Genomic DNA, 22,195 nt, shown 5'->3' with positions numbered 1-22,195 from the left:
TCCGTACTGTACAATGTGACTCGTGTAACATCTCTGGTCTCTGCACATGCTTGAGCTCATAGCCAAATGATTTGTAATTACCTAATTATGTCTATGCAAATAGTCGTCTCATTTGCATAAACCATGTTTGGAGGACTGGAGGCAAGTAGACACAAGGGGAATGTTTTTTTCCTGTGTAGCTTTGCTACAGCTATCCACCATGTCCTGGAAATAGTGCTGCTGATATGCTGTTAATGTGCTGTATTAATTACCCACAGTGTTGATATCATTTATCATTAACAGAAGTTACATTGCAAAGCAAAGTTTTTTCATTGCACATACATGTTTAGACTTCCACTGTAATCCTTTCTGACATTTGATGAGCGAGGAAATGCCCGACGTTAAATCAACTCTGTTATAAAATTATGGCAACCTCATGATAATAATAATATGATGAAAGAAATAACTACACTTTATATTTATAATCAATTCACCCTCCTTGGTGCTAGACACAGCCCTGTGCAGTTAACTGACAGATGTCTGACGGACGCCACTAATGTAGCGATCCCTGTGCCGTGGTGGACGGCGATCCCTTCGGGGGGAAAGCAATAATCCAATTAGCTCGACACCGACTTCAATTATCTGATTTAGTTTGTGGAATTGACTACAGGTCACAGAGAATCAATAAAGTCCTGGGAGCCTCTTTATTTAGACTTAAAGTGAAAAAAGTCTTTTGGTGTATGTGACGTTTTAAAGCAATAGCGGGGATTTAAATTCTTCATTTGATGGAATAAAAATGGCCAACCTGAAGGAACCTAAAACGTCAAAGAGAATAAAACCAAAAAATATGGAGAGAAAATCTAATTTTAAGATGAAATAAAAAAAGCTTGATTAATTGGGATATATAGTAAAGAAATCAATTTTTCTCTAGTCCAATATACCTCCAGGTACAATAACTAATGCATTTGATTAGAATTTGTGGTTCCCAGACTCAAATGTTGTTATACTTGTGTTTTCATCTTTTTAAAAACCTGAACAAAGCTAATTATTCTGTTGGCTGCCCAGGCAATAAATTGGAGGCATTAAAACACTTTCATTATGGAGATTAAAAAAGCAACGGATGGCTGATTTCCTAAACTGATGAGTATACGAGGGAAAACAAATCTAATTCTCCATGCATAGTAATGCACATGCGAGACATACAGTAGCCACTAAAGAGACAGAGGGCCATGTGCAGCAGGAATCTTTATGGGTGGGACAGATATCGCCATTACATGCAGCTCCAGCACACTCAATTCAGCTCCATAAGCCAAAGTAATTCTGCTCCATGTAAGCATGATGCCGAGGGTCAAAGTGCTGATCTCACAGACACTAAATCTGAGCATGAACAATGTGTCAAAGGGAGCCCTGCTATCTTACAGGCACCTGCCATGATGAGCTTGTAAAAGGGCCATTAGCGCTTCTGTCATTACTCAATGGTCGCAGTTCGAACGTGGCTAGCACAGGAACGATCACCTGGTCACATTAACGCGAGCATTAACCTCCTGACCATATCTATCTGCGAGCCTACAATCAACAAGTTCTTGCCAATTAGAAATAAATTAACAAAAGCTCTGCCAGTGGGCGGACAAGAAGGAACACAATTTAAAGGCAATGGAGGAGCCAACTGTGAAGAATGAGCGAAATATGATTTTCCTTAATTAACATGGCATAATAAAAAGGAAATTAGAGTGTAATGGCCATGGAGCTACAAAGAGGAAGGAACAGATAAAGATACTCATCGTCCACCATTTACATGGATCATAAAACTGTTCGGGAACCTCTCAGTTACAGACGTTCATCAGATACTTGATGGCTTCTAGCAGCAACACAACAGTTCTTTAATAAGCTGAACATTTTGCTTATAATATATAAATAGAAAAACTGAATTTTACATACAATGAGCTTATTAACAAAAAATCCAGTTAAAGAATAAAACTTTGATCTACAACGTCTTTGGCTTGTGACGTCCTAGACAGAAATAGTGACTGGTTGGGATTTTTTAACATTTCGGATGTCTCCGACTTCTTATCTCAGTGATTTTAACTGTTATATATAATATAATATAATATAATATAATATAATGTTCAAATAGTCCCAAAAAGATCAAGTTATAATACTTCACAAGAAGCAAAGATTATAGAAAAGGTCTATGCAGCATTTTTCTTCTCTCCTTACTCATGAAACACCTCATGACCCCGTTGAACTACACTACCTAGCTAGTTAAAACTAGCTCCACTTCAATGAGCTTCAACAGTAAAATGCTGCTTGACGAATCAGTACTTAGACTCAAATAATGTCGTATATAATTACTATGATACTTTCAGTAGATTTAGATCATATGCCTGCACTTTTACTTAATGCAGAGCTTTTACTTGAAATTAAGTGTTTTACATCCTGAGTACTTCTTCTTCTACTGACTGGCTGTCATTCAATGAAAATCTGTTAAAACTGTTGTAAATCATAAAGGTATATGTTTGACCTGAAAGACAAGCGGGTGACCTGAGGACGGTGATCCCTCTGTCGCTGTGTATGTGCAGCAGATGCACCACCGAGGACCTGTGGACCAGATTACCACCCCGGGGGTTTGGTGCTGAGCACAGCTGTGCTGTCTACACAGCAGGCATCACACAGCATCTATTCTGTCTAAGCCTCTCAAAGATCCTCTGGATACTGGTGTGACGAACCCTTGGAAAGGACTCTTAGCCTTAAGGACTCCCCCTTTTTTTTTTTTATCCATTTCTATGAGCACTTGGCTGAAATGATGACAAGGTGCAGAGGTACACAAGGTGAGCTACTGTTGTGGTGTGTAGGATGTGTTTTGTTGTGTCGTATGCATGCATCAGGCAGTCACTTAAAGAAGTGCTTGCCGTTCCCGTGAATTAACGAGCAGTTGGGAAGAACAGGCCAAGGCGGTGCCATCTGTAAATGTCACAGGCACTGCTTGCTCATTTTACACATCATTAAAGCCAATATTCCTAACCTGTATCAGAGCAATCAGGAGCAGGCCATTACTGCGACAGGGGCCCCAGGGGAACCACGACCAAACTCAGAAAGAAGAGAGCAGGGAGGGAGAGAGAAAGAGAGAGATAGAGCACACTCTTTATCAATCTGACACACACACACACACACACTTCTGCACACTTTTACATGCACACGCACACGCTCAAACAAACAAGGAGCACACCTTCCAACAATAAACAAACACATGAAATCAGCGCCAATACCACTACCCTAATAGCTAGTGCATTTAACAACAGAGCAGAATGAAAACAGGGCCAATTATACATGTATCTGTGGGCAGTGTGTATAGAGCCCAAATGAGAATCTTGTTATTCCTTTCCCTCCATACTGTGGCGCTCAGAAAGCTAAGCCATTACAAGAGTGGAGGCTCCAGGGACAGCTTTCGGAAATGAGAGCAAGTCGGGGAGTGACAAAACAAAGTATTGAGATAAACACCCACCATTAGCACAGGCAGTTAAACCTCCATTTCCTAATCCTCAGCTGGACTCCAGAGGATATTAACCCTTAGTTTACTAAGGTACAGGACAATAGGATACTGGATGAAGTTGGCCTCAAAGTGCAAAATTAACATTATTAATGATCTACAGACGGCACAGGTTATTTTGTGGCATAGAGCAGAGAGGGAACATGATCTCTTGTTCCAGTCTATCTGTAGATGAGTCAGAAGCATCAGGATGTTTCCTAACAGTGTTTCTTCTGCTCTAAACCTGGAGAACTTCTGTGGAGTAAGACAGTCAAAGCCTATGAAAGGATCTGATTATTGCAGTTAACTCATCCCGGCTCTTTACTGTCCAGGTAGTAGCAACTTTGTCATTGATCCCCATGGATTCACAGTACTTTCCACATGATGCTCCTCATCATCTCAACAGCTTACTTATTCTGTAACCCTGATAAAGACTGTGAGCTGAAACCGTTTAGGCCTGATGACCCCGATGAAGGCAACAAGCCGAAAACACGTTGGTCTAATAAAGTTCCTCCAGTGATGCTGGAGTTTTGACCTCTTACTATTAAAGCATAACCGCTCTTCAACATTTGCTCATTTACACAGTTTTATTATATTGTTCATATCTTCATTCATGCACCATGGCAGTGGAGCAGGTGATTCTATTGTGTATGTTTGAACAGAATGAACACATGTGAAAACATGCACATATACAGTAAATGCATATACAGTATTTTTGACCAATAAGTCACTGAAGTTTTCTCATCACTATCCATATTATTTAAACTGATTTCATAAGGGCAGATTGTGTAGCTACTTGTGTGACACAACACTAATGTTATCATCATCTTTGTTCATTTAAGTGTCAGGATCCAATTTCTCCAAACATAAAAACTATTTTCCTATCCTCCTCTAATTCCTGATACAATCCAGTGGAGGAGTACTTTCAATCACTTTAAATAATCAGCTCAAATTGTAAAATAAAACTAATTGTTAATTAAAATCTATTATTGAATCCTTAATTAAATAAGGGTGTTTTTTTTTTTAGCCAATTTAAGATTTAAGCTTAAAAACTGGAGTTTGTGAAAATAAAGTAAACTGAAGTAAACTCAGTTATTATAGCTTGTAGAGTACATGTCTTGCAGTATGAGTAATGGTTCCTTTAGTCTGTTATCTTCTCTTAGAGGTGTAGGCCTTTTGCATCTGTGCTCAAAATGCATAAGAATGCACATTAAGTTTGATGAGACTTGGTTTAATTTGACGTCTTTCTCTGAAACTGCATCAAATCAAATCCTGCGGTGCAAATGTAAATGAAGACCTTAACACCTCCTTTACATTAAAAGCGTTCAGCAAACATTTAGCTCCTCTTTTCTCCCTGATTTCTGTGACCTTCGCAAGAGTAAATATCTTCATCCATAAAATTGTGAGAGTCAGGAAGGAGCCTCGCAATCTCCCTCCATTCCTGCACCTCCCTGCTCACAGTGGACAAGCTAAAACCCCCAAAACAATGAGCATTTGATACACTTTCTTTAAAAGAGAAATACATTAATGATGCTCCCTGACAGTCTGCATTAATCAGAGGGGGCTCCCCCTGAACACAACTCTTTATCGGCCATCGATTTTCCAGTGGGTTTATGGCGAGCGACACACCGAGAGAGCTCGTCGCCGGGTGGCTGCTGGGAAACACATTACGGGGCTGTCAGTTGTCTCGCCATGCATCCTGCATCATTCTTTAAGCACATGAGAAGTTCATTACAGCACACAGCTCTGACAGTGCATAGGATATTAGGGACTGTGTCTTTTGTGCATATCCTTGGTGGAGGTGTAGCACTGTAGACATAACAGAGAATTCATGGACAGTCCAGATACAGCTTTAAATTGATTAGACATAAATACTGGTTTACATCAGTGTGAAATAAATACATTTTAAATCCAATTCAAGAGAGTAAATGTGATTTTTAAGGCCATTAGCTAGACCTTATAAGGGGTGGATCATTTGAAAGTTTGTGTGCAATTATTGTTTGTCATTGAGCCTTTCATAATCATAATAATGTAAAATATGTCTAGGATTCTCTGCTGTTTCAGCAGCTACGTAGAAGGGTCTTTCTAAGTACTGTAGTGCCATATTTGTAAATGATGGAGCAGCAACAGTTTCTCCGGGCTCCCTTGTACATCCTACACGTTCCATGTTGACCAAAATGATTTCTCACCTTAAGACGCTCACGCTGTTTTGATTTATGATGCTTCACAACTACTAAAATTCAATTTCAGCCTGCATTGCACGCGTCTGATTGCCCCGTAAATGAGACAAACTGATAGCAATTTATTCAAGGATCCCAATTCTCCTCTCCTCTCCTCTCCTCTCCTCTCCTCCTCTCGTCTCTCTCCCTCTCTCTCTTTCTCACCTGTTCTTTCAACGGGAGACAGTACTCACATCCCAGACTTGGGTGAATCCAATATTTAAGTGATACGTCTGTATTCCAGAGCACTCAGCAGAACAGACAAGTTGATGCTAATAGAAAACCTCGCAGAGAACAATGAGAAAGATAGAAAACAATGTGCATGTTTGATGACGTGAGGAACATTCAGAATCTGCCTCCTACAATCTGATTACTCTTAGACTTCCTCCTCAGGAAGTCCAGGGCTAATCTCACTTCAATTATACCAACATATGTGACTGTTTAATTCTGTCAGGGGACACCCAGTAAGAGCTAAGCAATGTCAAATAAAAGTGAAGTCGTGGACATCTTCAAAAAAAGGCTTGGAGAGATGCTGGGAGCTGCACACTGCCTCTGTATATACACAGTGACCCATTACACATAGTCAAAATATAGATGATGATACTCAGTAAGACTACTACTACTGATGCTAATGTGACCACATAGTACTCTAACAATAAAAACAGCACCACTTATCTCCGAGATGCTGATGATGTTCGCTCTTCAACAACAATGTGGTCAACAGACCCATTCAGACTTTAAAGAGGAGCTGTCAGAGACCATGATAAAAAAGTATAATGATTATAAATGCTAAGCCCCATTTAGGAGGCGTCAATGCCATTGTTGCTGTTATCCAGCGTATCAATCTTGTTGATTGATCATCGCGCTCTGGTGACATCAGTTTTATGGCCTCCGAGATGCGTCTCAGTGTTTTCACAATGCCATCCAATTAGGGTATTCCATTCATCATTGGGCTGGAGAATCATTATTAATTGGGTGGAGAGCCGACTGCCACTCCCCTGCTGAGAGGGCAACGGCTTCTGGAGATCGGGCCATTCTTACGCCGGTAAAAGAAATGGGGGGCTGTGAGGGTGCACCGTGCAGGGGGCCAGAGAGAGATACAAAACTACATACCTTTATGTACTTCATGGACATATTGAAATAAGGATATGCAAGATTACAATCTCTTTTTAACAGTGAGTGGAGAAATCTGATCAGTATGTGGAAGTTGTTGAATTCAAAGTGGATCACTGAATCAGTGTGTGGCTGCTTTACGACTGGCACATCATAAAAAGTAAAATAGTAAATGCATAGAAATAAATATGACCGGATTCTGTGAAGTTCAATGTAAATATTTTTCCACTTTCCCCCCTAATTTAGTGCGGGCAGTTCCCTTGACTCCTCTGATATACACAGAGTAATTTACCATTTCCTTTCACCTGCCATTTGGGAGCTTCACTGGGAGGGTGTAATGCTCAGGTTTGCCCTGTCTCCAATAATCTGACTCGCCTCTGTGCAGGTGCATACACCAACTAATGTGAGTCCATTGCGTAACTCCCAGGACACGATCCCTCACTGGCTTCCCAACGGGAAAAAGTGCAAATTGTGTTGGTTGGTAAGCACAATCAATTTTGCACACTGGAGCTGAGTAGCTGCAACATCTGTGGCTTTTATTCCCTTGTGTTCAACATTATAAGTAAATTACTCTGGATAGATTTTATTGTGTTACATTTTTTTCCTACTTGCACAACCAAGAAATGAACCTGGGTGAATATTTGGACAGTTAGGCAACTGCACAACCCATGCAGAGTTTTTTTTTTTCTTTCAAAATTTTTGGTCATTTCAAAACTAATGCAGCAGTGCAATTTTCTTTACCTTCATTGCCTGCAGATAAGCCGTCTGGCTTTGTGATGCCCGTGCTCTTTTTCCGTCTGTGTTTCTTGCGGTTGGCATGAGGCGATGGAGGTGGCTCAAGTTTAGGACTAGTTGCACTGCCCACACTGGAATTTGCAGGATCACTCATCCCGTTGGCTGAAAAGAGAAAGACAGGAGAAAAAAAACATATTTTTTTATGTTAAATAAATATGTTTTCATTTTTTAAGGTTATCTTTGTTTTATACTCAGTGCCCATGTGGTTTAGCTTTCACTGTCATGGCTTCAGCTCGTTAGCTACAGTTCCATGCTAAACTAACCAGGTACAACTCCACAGTCTTTGCAAAAACGTTTCTTGTTAATTTCAGTAGTTATTTAAACCCTCTTTGAATGCAGCTGACCTATTGGTGGCTCATTATTATGAAAGTAATAAGCTTTGTTTTGACCCACTAAAACCTTTCTAGATCATGCTGAAAGTTTCCAAACGCTGACAAAAATATGGCCTGATTTACCAGGTGAACATACCAGGAGAAAATTTTATAGAGGAATGTAAAATATTTAAATGAATTTTATGAGCCACAGAAATTACACTGTGGATTTAACTGTTCAATTTGAAAGAAGTCATGAAACAAACAAGGAAAGAATATATATGGTTTGTGTTGAACAAAGTCCACTGATCTATCAAAGATAAAAATGAAGGAAAACACTGAAATTAAGGAAACTGAAGTTAATTAGGTCATATTTATTATGTTTCTAACATATAAATAAAGACCTGCAGAAGATATATGAAGAGCAAGTGTCAAATTTGAAAATAAAAATGTATAAAAACTTTTTCTCTGTTGTTGCATTAACTGGTCAGGAGCTGAAGCAGAGCATAAAATGGAATAAATTTGAAAAATGTTAAACTGTTCCTTTAAAGATACACTAAGCTGGCAGCTTCAGTGTAACTTAGTCAATTCAATAAGTGAGGAATGGTATACACTATTATCTATCACTGTGAAATGACACTGAGTAACGAATTATGAATGATATTGTTGAAAGCTTCATGCAGAATAGGGGCAGACTTGTCACAGAAATGTGTCCACGGTAGTGAGAGTTGGAAATGGCTTTGAGTGCTCCAAAAGTAACAGTGTGACTCCGGCTTTAGATAGAGTGAAGGACAGGTATGGGGCTATCAGTGAACAAATGGTTACCTCGGTTAGCCCGCAGCAAAGCTCTCTATATGACTGTCTGAGAGTGACAGGGGGCTAAGAGCCGGTTTTGTTTCTTGTAAGTGATTTTATAAATGTGATATTAACCTGTGCTACCGTTGGGCAAAGGGATAGGAGGCATGGGATGATAGGAGGGGGTTGTCAGCTTGCCATCTTTCTGATTTCCTGACATTTGACATCACTTTCCCTTCTTTCCCCCTCCGGATGCCATTATGAATCTGGGAGTGGGGGCCAGGGGCCTGGGGGAAGCAGGGAGGGAGGGCCAGTAGATGGGCCCCATATTGCTCTCCTCTTACCACCCTGTGTGGTGCTTGCAGCCTCCTCCATTGTCTCCCATCAAAAGCTCATTGTAGTGTGGCAAACTCCATTCATTTCCCTGTGCACCGTCCCAGCCCCAGGGGTGGAGTGCAGGAGGACGAAGGGGCTCAGGGATTATTGCTGTTGTCGTTGCCAGTTGCACATGCTATAATGTGCGGCACTGTGCCATTAGCCAGTGTACAACATTAGGCCTAATTCGGTCATTACCTTTAGGGAGATGGGGCTGTCTTGGAGGAGTAAGATGGGCTCAGCAGGGGACCGAAGATAGCAACATTGGGGAAGAGTGGCGCTCTAAGGGCCCGGGGATGCATTGTTCTGTGTGTGGGCAAAATATAGGCGGCGACACCTGAGACACACATTGCTGTGTCTGTACTCAACTTCAGAGATTCATCATGATGAGAGCTAATATTTACAAGTATGTCATAACTGGGAAAGATTATCTAATTCATTAAATCTAAGTGAATATCCTTAAAAGTTGTATTAATATTTAGTGAGAATAGTAATGTGTTACTTGAAAAATAATAATATTGATTATATGCGATCAGATTAATAAACATAACATTGGTGCTTGGACCACATGCATTAAGCTCTCTGGCATTTTGAATGGCAGCACACAGCCACACATGTAGCAGCTCCTAGTCGAGGCGTCTGTTTCAATTTCCCTGCTCTCTTACAACAGCCCCCCTGAGACGAGTCATTAGCTGGCTCAGACAGCTGGGGGCACAGGGGTCCTCAATGTGCCCCCCACCTCCCCCCCTCTGCTTCCTCCTCCTTCTCCATCCCAGCGTCTGTCCCGTCAGCACAGCTCCGTATGGCGGGTGGAAGACTTCAGCTCCAACCTGCCTCCGACGTGACAGCCAGCATTTGTTTAATGTCGCTTGAGGTTAAAGGGGAGGGCTGCCCCTCAGGGGCCCCAACCGTGTCATAAACACCTCTAATTATCAATTTCTGCCCCTAATGTTGTGGAAAATGACCCTGGCCCTGCTCATCCTGCACCTGAAACATATACTGGGTGACACACTTCCCTTTGTTTGTACCAATCAGCCTTTAGGAAGTCTGTAACATGAAGGTAGAGGAGCAGGAAATGTGTAAAACTGCAGTACACACCAGTGAGCAACAATATCAAAGCACCTGACACCTAATGGTTTTATATAATGTTAAGTTTCCTGCCTTTAAGTGGTTCTCACCTCGAAGCTATGCATGATTGCTAGATTATATTTTTTAAGTTGAGAATAATGAAGTTGGAACTGGACTGATTCTGCAAGTCGAGAATTCACTGTGGCATTATTAGCTAGCTGTTAGTGTGTATGAGGGCTATCAGGACCAAGCTGGGTAATGAAGCACACTGGGGATCAGGAGTCTCTCTCCTACTCAACCAAGATCACCTGGGCAGCAGAATAGGTATCAGCCTAACCTGTGATTACAGTGTATTGCACTCCCACCACGGAGATGACAGTTAAAACATGCTTCAGGATGAAGGCTGTGGGTGAGACAAAGAGGGGGCTGCTAACAGCTTCCTGTCTTTACCAATGCCACACTGAAAATGAATGAGAATGAAAAAAGGGTGAGAGAGAGAGAGAGAGGCAGAGGGAGGGGGGGATGAAGAGGAAAGGGAGGGAGTCATTTCATTGTTATTCAAGAGGCTTCGGGTGAGGAGCACTATGATTCCGCCAGGCCCCTTGACATGGCAGCCCTGCCTGTCCTCAATCAAAACCAACGGCTGCAATTAATGGCAAAAATTAGAAACAATCACCGCCTCCCCCTTATTATCCTCAATTAGAGCGTACTAATCAAGGCCTGATCGCGCTCTGCTGCTCTCTCCAAACTAAATGTCAAACTTCATTACGGCCTGGCGTAGAAATCAAACGCCCCACATGCTATCACCCTCGCATCGGGAGGCCAAGGTATAAAACACAGTGCCGCAGGAAAAGGCTATCTGTGCATTAACTAACTGTGTCCTGATATGCAAAAAAAAAAAAAAAAAGCACTTGTATATAAATTAGCACAGTGCAGAACAGAGGTGAAGGACAAAATGAAAAAAAAAGCAAGTGATGTAAACTTTGCATGGAGGATTTTGACCATACAAAATTGTGATCATTAGCACAGATTTATCAAGGTGTGATGATATCCTGTTTTCAAACTCATGTGTTAAAAAGGTTTATTAATGCTTTTCTCACAATTATTTTCATTATGAATTAATCACCTGATTATTCTCTAGACTGTTTTTTTTCCATAAAATGTAGGAAAACTGTGAAAAATGACCAGAGACCAAGGTGACAACAGTCTCCACATGATATTCAGTTTACTATTATCAGAAATGACAAAGAAAAGCAACAAATCATCTGGAGAATGTTGCTGAAAACTGATGTTAATGAATTATCTCTTGATTAACTTATCTATATTCAACTAGTCATTTTGGCGCTAGTTGCCACTGAGTCCTTTTTTGTATTTTACCAGGAACAAAAATGTAAATTTTTCCTACAAAAAGTAAAAAAAAAATAAAAATCGCCTATTAAGACAGAATTTTTGCAGAATTTCTCATGTTATCATTTTTTGGCCATGAAAAAAAAATATAAATAATCTAACAATAGGATTATATTGAATTCATTATTGAATTATTACCTATGGAGGGCACTGATTTGCAGTAATCATTTGACTCTGGGAATGTGACATTACTCACACTCTGACCATAATTTCAGTTATTGTCATCAGCGGTCCTACATTGCTCAGACAACTGAACCTCTTGCTTTTAATTCAGGTTCAAAGATTGAAGTGTACTGAGGAGAGCAGGATCTAAACAAGCATCCAGTGTATTAAGAATGGGTGTCTTTATGAATGCAAGCAATAGAAAAATTGGGCCGGGATTTAATCAAAAATCTGTGCTCAATATTCAAGAGACGTTACAACCGCTGCTTCTGCCTTTGCTCAATAGGTTTACAAATGAGGACATTCTTTAAATAATATGGAAATGGTTACCTGGCTAAGATGCATTCATCCTCCAGTGAATCATCAATCTGCTGTTTTTGCATCTCAGAATCACATTTTGTGTTAACCTGCAACCTTCACCAAGGATAATGGAGTGATTGGGCTTGGTTCAAGTCAATTCAACTGGCAAAACATGAGCACCCTTCACTGTGGAACACCCTCTATTGATTATTGAAGGCACATTAGGATGAAAGATAAGAGCGTTGCGTTTCAATCAAGTTTATATTTTCTGATAGTCCGGTCACAGCACAGACATATCCTCCTGTTTTAATTCAGATTCTTCAGTTGCACAGACACATAAACACATGGCGTTCTGAGAAAGTTTTTGAGCTGCAAAGATGTTCCAGTGAACATTACCAGCCTTAAACTGTCTGCACTGACTATGCACTGATTACAGAGACACTCCTTCCCAAGGACGAACAGCATATCTATCATTTGACTGAGTGTTTCTACTATTATTTTCAGCTCATTTGCCTCATTCAAGCTCATTTGTGGTTACCTTAAGAGTAGCATGAAAATAATTGAAGAAAATAGAATAATGGAGCAAATTGTGGATTTGATTTAGTTGAAGACTGGATGTTGGTTAATGAGCTATGTTAATATTAAGGGCTTTTCAGTTTACCAAACATGAAGATGGGAAATTCAAGCCACCTTATTCCCATAGCGCACAACGTTTAGGAATTCCTATTTGTCTGCTGCAGAGCGGCCGCCAAACACACATTCACAAACATCCAGTATGAAGCCTCTTTTTTTCTCCCACACACACATTATAATACGGACGCAAACACGCTCCGTGGAAAAAACTCACATACAAACAGCGACACAAAAATATTCAGCGAGAACACACACACACACACACACTCATACAAACACCAACACACACACACTCGCACTCATTTATTTGAGGACCCCACGAATCTAAGTAATTCTGCTTTGGGCATGCTGCTGATGGGAGACAGGGGTAGGGGGTGATGGAAGTGCCTGCGTCCAGGCAGAATTGATCGTTTGGCAGCTCCAAATGAGAGACAGGCTTGTCTGCGGAACCACGAGGGCCATGCAGTTGGACTCCAGCAGCGCTCATAAAGTGCGCTCTTTAAACTGCCGGGGCCCCTGGGAGCCCATGGGGAGGGGGGGAGCCGCCGCCGTGCTAATGAGAACTACCAGAGTGCAAACATGCATGGAAATGACTGTTATTCTGTTGATGTGCATTTAAGTGCTTTTTTACTGCCAACCACAAAGAGAGGGAAATAACTGGTGATGAATGGTACCCCCGAAAAGCATTCATTTTCCTCTTCGGAAGAAAAGAGAGGAAAACAGAGGAGGAGGGGAGTGGGGCGGGAGGGGGGGCACAGAGTAAGATGGAAGGTAAAGACAGGATGGGGGGGTGTGTGGGGGCAGACATGCATGGTGAATATATTATCTTACTTTACTCAAGTACAGTGACAAGGTGCAAAGTGACACAGAGGCAGTAAGTGGAGATGCATCGATGGCAGCAAGTTAACCTTCACTGTTCCTCTCCTCTGAACACGCTGCCGCTATCAAAGAGCAGCAGCCAAAAAGGTCACAGCGATCACAGCCCTGATCACCTAATCATGAAAATGAGGCTTGTTTCACCTGTCTGAGAAACCCAGGAAAAGGCATTGCCATCAAACCACACCTCTAGATCAGATCCCTTCAGTCTGTTCTAATTCACGTAACTTCTTTTCTTTGTGGTCATAATGTGTGAATATAATAATTGCACTATGCACGATGAGGGCTATGGAAGCGGTGTTAAGGGGGATGAGAGCGTAGAAGGTGGAGGTCTTACGGGCTCCACTGCTTGTACTGGTGTTGATGGCTTCATTCCACTGGTCGGCGCTGGACACGGAGAAGGAGCGTTGGTGCATGCCGTCTTTACTACCGCCAAACACCGACCCGCCCGTCTGGAGGGATGTACTGCTGTTGGAGTGAGGGGCGCCTGCAAAACAAGTGACAGACACAAGAAAAATGAATCCTGATTTCTCATCGCTTGAATCCTTAACTCGGTGTGCCAGGATTGTTTTCTGTTAACGAAAAAGTCTCTAAAGAAGTGGTAATGATGTAATTGAGTTCACAGTTTTTCAGTAGTTTCTACAGCACTTCAGTGCTGCTGCCGCCTTATTTGTGCACATCTCTCTGTTAAACAACTCCCCCCCCCCCCCTCACACAGACACACACAGAACCCCTCTCCCTCCGCCTCTGCCTCTAATTAGCCCTTAATTAACAAGATACACTCTGAACGCTAATTATCTCGCCTCATCCCTCTGACTGCCACATCGATCTCCACTGGCGTCAGCAGGCGTTCTCCCCCTAACTTCCAATCAGGCATGCCACAGACGCCTGGCTCTCTTTACTAATTCATGGGCTAGGCTGCACCATGTGAGGTCCTTCCCTCCTGCTCGCGAGCAGTCACTACAACACATCCTAACTACTCTAAAAAACTCATCCATACACTTCCAGTCATGTGAGGGGAATCAGATTAACAGCTTAAAGCTTTAAAATACATCAAACCTCTAATGAAACACAATAATTGGTTCCAAACTTGTGCGATTTTGTCCCAAAAATACATTAAGCTGAATTCAAGGTAATGTTACACTAATAACAACATATTTTGTATGACCTAAAAGAAAAGCTGTTAATAAAATTAGCCACCAGAAAAGTGAATTTTCTCAGTATCTATTCCCTAAAAGTTGATACAATAACTCAATAATCAGATTTTAATGAGGTAAACAGATATCGCTCTGATAACAAAAGGTTAAAAATTTCAGTGGTTTTGTTTTAGAAAAATAAAAAGCCATCTCTGATTTTCTCAACGACCCTTTTCTCATCTTACAGGTATCACACATCAAGCTCCTTTATTCAATAATTACGAGAGAATATCAGTTTCTGATTGAGGTGACAATAACAGAAAATATAGTGTGTGGGTCGTGTGTAAAGTAAACTAAGCGGCACGGGTGCTTGTTAGGATAATATGTCCTACTCATTATCTAGAGTAATAAGTGTATCAAATTCACATAATCATGTCTAATTAGTATCAGTAATTATCTTGTTGGGCCCAGGAATATTAATCTTCAGGTCCCAGAGGGGAAGGAGCAGAATCGCAGCAAGAATGGGCGAGAGAGCGAGGGAATCATGCTGAGGAGCACTGACTAAATTAGCATGCTGAAATCAGAGCGGAGGAGGAGGAGGAGGGGGGAGACAGAGTCGAGGAGTTAGGGATACTGAAAAGAAAAATGTGAAACTTTGTTTATGAAAAAATGATGGATGAATGATACGTTAAAATAAGCTCATGGCTTCTACAAAAAAGGCCTCTGATTGCTTGTATCATTACTGAATTAAGAGTATTTAATAATATGATTTATAAATCACTCGAGCACCGCGCCGCTTTGTTTCCTGCCAGGACCTGATATTACACAAATAAATGTTTAATCACCATCATCACTGTTTAAAGATACATTAATTCCTTAAAACTAAATTAATTTTCTCCTATTAAAAGATCTACATTCTTTACTCCCAAAGTTTGACTCTTTGACGCCTTAAAGAAGAGAAAAAAAAAAAAAACAAAAAAAAAAACTCAGGTAACTACAAGGCAACTTCGATTGATATTTAAAATTCAACAATCATGTCTAATTGTCAAATTGGATGCTAATGATTAATGAATTATACATGGCTGTATCCATTAGTCCCCAGAGACCACTCCTGCATAAAGGGGAGGATAATGTAATTACAGTGGAGAAATAATCAGCCTGTGGCATTAAAAGCGCACTGTACGAGCAGCTCCAGCCAGGCCTGACGCCAGCACGTTTTACAGCTTTAGCATTGGCACGTAGTGGACTGACAGTGATGAAGTGCAATTTGGGATCAGATTTAATGCTGGATGCCGCTAACTTTAGTGACCACAAGAGTGATGTGAGGGTCAAATACAAATATACCAAGGATTATTTAATTTTAATGTAGTACATGTTAAGTATAACAAATAAAACAATTTAAAAAAAAAGAAAAAGCAGAACATTGTAGGTATAAAGAAGTAATAAATCACTATAATTAACATTATAGTGCAAAAAGTTTTATGATGGCGCTCTGTTTACAATATAGGACACAAACTAATTTTGACAATTTCCTCGTGTTTGCTGAACACATCAAAGCTGAATTTGAGGCCCAGTTCTGTCCATCATCTCTATCTTTGTGATGAAAATTAAACAGCAATCCAGCCATTCACTATGACGTTACATAAAATCCAGACAGTGGTCTAAAGTAACTAATGGTACTACTTTACTTGAGAGTTTACATTTTCTGCTGTGCTTCTACCCCAAAGGCTTTATTGTTTATTTTATAGTTCAAAGGCTGACATTTTATACCACTTCATTTTTTGACAGCTAAGATTTAAAAAACAAAACTTATGAGTCATTAATAAAATATGATGCATTTTTATAGATTAAACCACCCAACAGCATGAAGTATTAAAATTATCCCCGCCTCAACCAGCTGCAACTTTAAAATACTTCTTACACTTTTATGTTTTAGTAATAATAACCTAATGATGTAATACAGTATAGTACTGAGCAGCCCTGCTGTTACATAAGTGTTTTTTTTTCACATTTTGCTGATAATAAAATGTATTTCTACTGAATGGAGGTATTTTACTTTTATTGGGGTATTTGTACATTGTAGAATTACCACCTTTACTTCAATAATATATCAGAATACTTCTTCCACTGCTGCATACTACTAAGAACGAAATATTTCATAGTTAACTCCTGCACATTTCTTGTCAAAATTAATGAAAACTTGCAAAGTGCAGAGCCCCATAATGAGCATTTCTGGCTGCCTGTATTGTCATGTGTATAAAGAAATAACACAAGCCATACAGTGTGTACTGCAGGCTATCCAGGGCTCGGGTGTTAAGTAGAGGCGATGGATTAGCGGGGAGCAGCGCTGCCTTGCTTCTCATTTCTCTTTAGACCGGGCCGTCAGTGGGCTGATGAGCCGTGACGAGGCCTGACCCCTCCGTGGAGTTGTTGCCATTATGTACAAGTAGTGGGATAATGAAGCATTCATGCTAATGTGAGCCAGGCAGCACATCATCTGCGGCTGTGTGTAATCCACCACCATCATCCCGACCAACGCCCAGACGCCCCCCCACCCCCCCACCCCCGATACTGCCGCTGCTGCCACTCTCCACACAAGTCACTCAAACATGCTCATAGTCACATTTCTGTTTTATAATCAAAATAACTTTAAATTCTTACTTAACATTTAGGGATACAACTCGGATTTCTTTACTTTAATGTACAGTTATCTTGTTTTTCCCCCTTCATTTCAACTAAAGGTAATGTCATGTAATAATGTGGTTTTGAAGTGTGAGAAGAGGAATTCCAGCTCACAACTGATTATGCCACACTGTCACTACGAGTGTGACAAGATTTTTAATGGGATTTCCACAGGGTACTAACACATTTGGTAATATCTATTTATATTACATATTTGTATGGGTATATAGCATACAAAGTGGATTACAAATTGGTGTGAGGCTTATCTTTAGTATATTTACAATAAGCTGAATGCACTGGTCACGCCTGGCACCAGCTTGAGTCAGCTGAAACACTTTAAAACCCCGGCTGTGATTGAAAGTGCATGAAAACTAGTTAGCAGCCAGCTAAAAAGTCGAAACACCTAAAAGTGCTGGATTATGGTTTTAAGGTCCAACTTCTGCTACTATGAGTGCCAATATTAATTTATCTTCTTCTACATTTGGCAAAAAATCCACTTTTATGTAACTAAAAAACAGTTTCAGTTCAAATGAACACATCTGGAAATGACGCACGGTGTTGATACTTGAGTTCAAGTTCATCCAGGAGGGCTGAGTGTGTCCAACATTAGGGTTAGGAACCCCCTGATTTATAGTATCCACACAAGGCCAGACTGCTCCAGTGTGCGACAAAGAATGGTCAGTATGTATGTAACTACTGGTTTTAGAGTGCTGAAGATTACAGCTGGAGACAAACTGTGGTGCAGAGTGAGGAGGGACTGAGCTAAACACTTCCTGAAATCTCCACCTCTTTCACATGCACCCCCTGCCCCTCCCACAGGATTGATTAAAAGTGACTGGGCCCATTAATACTTTGATACAATGTATCTGTCGCCAGTGACACGGCAGGAAGCGTGTTAACAGGGAGGATCATATTTAAAATGGTTCCGCTCCGCACCCAGCAAAGGAATTAAACCTGGCCGCTTGGCAAACTCCTGGGCGCATGCGTTCTCTCATTTACTCTCTGTCTTCTCAACCTCTCCTCTTCATCTTCCCATCTCCCCCATCCACTCCGCCCCTCCTCCTCTCTGTCGCTATCCCTCTTCTTCCAGTGATTATAAAGGTCTTTAGATCTAAGGAATGAATGAATTACCAAAGGCAAAGACAAGGCTTGTGATTTGGGCGCCGTGAATGAAAAATTACCCCTTTGTTCCCTTCATCAATTGCATGTCTAATGAAATCAAAATCCCGATCGCATAATCAGAAGAGGGTCCTCCACCCGGAGAGAGACCTGATGTGATTTGTAACCTTTCTTCTCCTAAGTGGAGATTAAGGCAAATCTCCCTCACATTGTTCCCTGATGCACAAATGGATGGCGACTGAAAATCTTGGGAATTTGCCATTGAGGAGTCTCTTCCTAAGAAATGAAGATGAAGAGAAAATAACATTGTTGGGTTAAGAAAAAAAAAAAAACTAAAGGAGAAAACAAACCAGTTGGTGATGTTTTCCCAAAACCTTATCTGAATGAATGACTCCCCTCAACCCCACACTCAAGGTTAACAGTCTGTGGGATGAAACAACCTCGATCCAGTGTCCTCTGCTGTGTAAACTCCTACATCTTTCTGCTTTTGACTGATTAACCCGTTCAGTGGTGGCAGCACTTGGGCCAAGTTTAACAGTGACCCGCCTGGACACCGCTTATGGTCCCTGATGACCCATCTTTGGCTCTGTACCTGCTCTCGGCCGGTTAGCTTTAGCCCGCGTAATGGAAACACTGTGCCCATTTTCACAGCTGACGAAGGACCCCGCCTCCCTCTGGGGATCACTTTGCTAATTAGTATTAATTACTCTTAATCTTAAATCCAATCACTGACTTCCACTCTTTATGCCTGCCAGACTCTCTGTAGCCTCCGGTGGCACAGCGCGCTGGGAGAAGAGAACTATTTTTAAACTTGTGAGGTGAAGAATCCCTGACACGATGCTCAGGACCAAACTGTTATTTGATGCTGTGACCCCTCTACTACAGAGGATTAAAAAATAACTAGTTCAGTGTCATTATGGCATAATAGTCCAGGAAAAACAACCCTAAAGTGATATTTTCTTAAACATGGGCATGTTGTTTAAACACATTTTTTAATTCCCTGTTTGGTAATTTAAAGAATTAATAGATTTTACATAGATGCTCGTTAAGTCATCATTTTCCACAGTTGACTATGAGGCAGCTAATTTGCATGAATCAAACATACAGAAAGTAGATAATTAACCTGTTGGGACTCATTTTTATGATTAATCATAAATTGAGGACATAGACAATTAGTACAGTAATAAAAGACTCATTGAGAAACCATTGCGTATTGTACCTGTGACTGATTTTCTCCGCTGGGTAATTCATGAAATATGAGATCTCTCTTTACCCACCACGTCTGTCCTTCATCAATCTAAGTGAATGTGGTACTTCAGCACCATAACAGCAATTCTTGACTTAAAGCTGAAACACTGTAAAAATGTATCAATCATTTTCCAAATGAATAACTTCAGGACACTTTCACAAAGTCCATTTGCAGAAGTCTCAGAACTATGGCTGCAACTTGCAACTTTCTTGATTAATTGTTTCGCTTAAGTCCAAGGTGATGTTTTTAAATTCTATGAACAGTTTAAAATCACAAAACCGCAATGATATAAAACACAGAGAAGTAGGAAATCCTCACACATGGAAAAACCAAGGAATGTTTGTCTTAAATAACTAACTGATTATCATTTCTTTCAACTGACTAATCCATTAATCAATTAAATGTTTCAGCTGTATTACAACTACAAAGTAATGTGATTATGAAAATTGCCAAAGAACCACTGTTATATCCATTGATCTAGACTTTAGCCTTGTAAAGAGGCAGGGAATTATACCTGTGTTTCCTATGCCCAGCTGCAGGGTGCTGCGGTCCTTGGTGAGCCCGTTGGTTTTGGGACTAGCGGTGGGGGCGACGGTGGCCACGGCTCTGGGTGGTCGCTTCCCAGGTACCTTGACTGTGGTCCTCAGCAAGTCAATCTCTTTCCCATGCACATTCTGCATGTAGTCCTGAAATAAAGTAAAAAAAAAAAAAAAAAAAAAGAACAAGCCAACAGTAAGTGGTCTGCACTCTGCACAAGTTAGAGTCCAAATATTTCTAAATATTTCCCTCACTTCAGGGAACTGATTATACACAGTGGACCAACAAGAATCCAGGAATTATGGAAGAAAAACAGATTAAAAGACTATTCAATTTCCATCCCCATTAGTCACAACCCATCTTAGACCTTCCACTAAGGGTGTGTGATAGTGGAAAAATGATTGTAAAGCCATTATACATCACCTGTGCCCACGCCGTCTCTCCAAACAGCGAGATGTTAGGCTTAATGAATGCAAACAGTCTCATTCTCTTTCAATTTGGCCATTTGATTTGGTTTAAAGCGACTACCGCCCAAATGTGGGAAGCCAAGGTGAAAATCATTGGGCTCAGCAGAAAAAGACCCAGATAGCGGCGAGCTCGGCCTTTGCCGTCCCCCCACCGGCTCCTCTGTTTTATTATCGTGTCATAAAGCACTCATTTCTTTCCCAAGCCTCCTCGCTAATTACCCAGTGAGCGCTCTCATTTCATTTTATTGCTGGAATTAACAGCCAGATCGAAGCGTGCAAAGCTATTAAGATGTGTGATTAAGCCACATTCAATTAGTTTCTACAAACAATTTAATTGATGTAGCAGATAGAATTAACAGAAGGTGATTGTGTGGATGGCTTGGCTGACTGCGAAATTAAAGGTTCCCCTCTTCTACTCTCAGTCTGTCTCCCTCCCTCTTTTCTTCTTCCCTCTCTCCTTTCCTCAATCTCTCTCTTCCTATTTTCTCTTTCTTACTCTGGCTCTGCTCCACTGCTCAAAATGAGCTTGAGCTGTTACCGTGCTAATGTAACTGTCTTCCTTATTTCACCTCCCTCCGTAAGTCAACAGACTCATAGATTCATAGATTGCCCCGATGACCTGTTATAGCTGTAATGATCAAGAGATAGCCTGTTCAGTCAATTACATACATCACTGTAGCACAGCGCTGCTCTACTAATAACTGCCTGTAAATTAAACCACTAACACACTGTCAGTGGAACAAGGCCACACACAAGGTTCACGTCTAACTGTTGGGCTTGTGTTCAAAGTTCAAGCTGTCTCATTAGATGCAAGATGCTGCTAATATCTTCCATCTGACCTGGCCAGATGATCTAAACATACCAAACGCTGGCGAGTGACGGGAGGAATCAAGGGGATTTTTGAGAAAGACGGGCATTTCTGAGTGTGACACGGGGCTCCTGAGCTGTCTGCTGCCAGCCAGCCGAGTGTTTAAGAGGTATTAGCGGCCCAGCGGGATTCTGACAGAGATGGATGTGGGAGGCTGGTCAGGCTCTGCTGCCATGCGGTGGGAACCATTATAAATACAAGCCAGCGTGGAGTCTGGGCACAGCGGGCACGCAGCAGCATAGCCATGTCTCCATTAGCCAGCACTGGGGATGGGCACCACAGGGGGTCAGAGATGACCACCAGGATACCCTGTTTCTTAATACTAAGCTTAAAGTCACAGGGTTAGATAACATAGCTAGTTATGTACAGCGATAATTCTCTATAGAAACTATGAGACTATATGGTTAAGATCCATTTCACCGCAGCAGTGATGTTAAATGGGTTTGCATCAAGAGAATCGTGTGCAGCGGTTGAAAAAGCCCTACATTAAAACCTCCAGCAGCACCCTCGAGTACAAACAGTAGTGTAACAAACACATAAAGCCGAGTGGAAAAGAAATGGGAAGGGATGGGGGGAGA

The 22,195-nt window shown here is 41.1% G+C and overlaps 1 protein-coding gene across 5 annotated transcripts in view; it reads right to left on the bottom strand.

Moving 5' to 3' along the window:
* The window catches only part of agap3 (ArfGAP with GTPase domain, ankyrin repeat and PH domain 3), a 114,120-nt gene that overhangs the window by 18,171 nt on the left and 73,754 nt on the right, over nt 1–22,195 (bottom strand). For all 5 annotated transcript variants that reach the window (XM_071492832.1, XM_071492833.1, XM_071492831.1 and 2 more), the window contains 3 exons: nt 20,260–20,431; nt 13,897–14,046; nt 7,579–7,734 (listed from right to left, as the gene is read on the bottom strand). In XM_071492832.1, coding sequence (XP_071348933.1) covers nt 7,579–7,734; nt 13,897–14,046; nt 20,260–20,431 — 478 coding nt within the window. The remainder of the gene's footprint in view (nt 1–7,578; nt 7,735–13,896; nt 14,047–20,259; nt 20,432–22,195) is intronic.

The sequence above is a fragment of the Trachinotus anak genome, unplaced genomic scaffold (genome assembly GCF_046630095.1).
Source record: "Trachinotus anak isolate AG129_WGS33_773 ecotype Australia unplaced genomic scaffold, CSIRO_AGI_Tana_v1 ptg000012l, whole genome shotgun sequence".
Taxonomy (NCBI): Eukaryota; Metazoa; Chordata; class Actinopteri; order Carangiformes; family Carangidae; genus Trachinotus; species Trachinotus anak.
The sequence above is the reverse complement of the archived record's forward strand: the minus strand, read 5'-3'. Positions and strand labels throughout refer to the sequence as shown.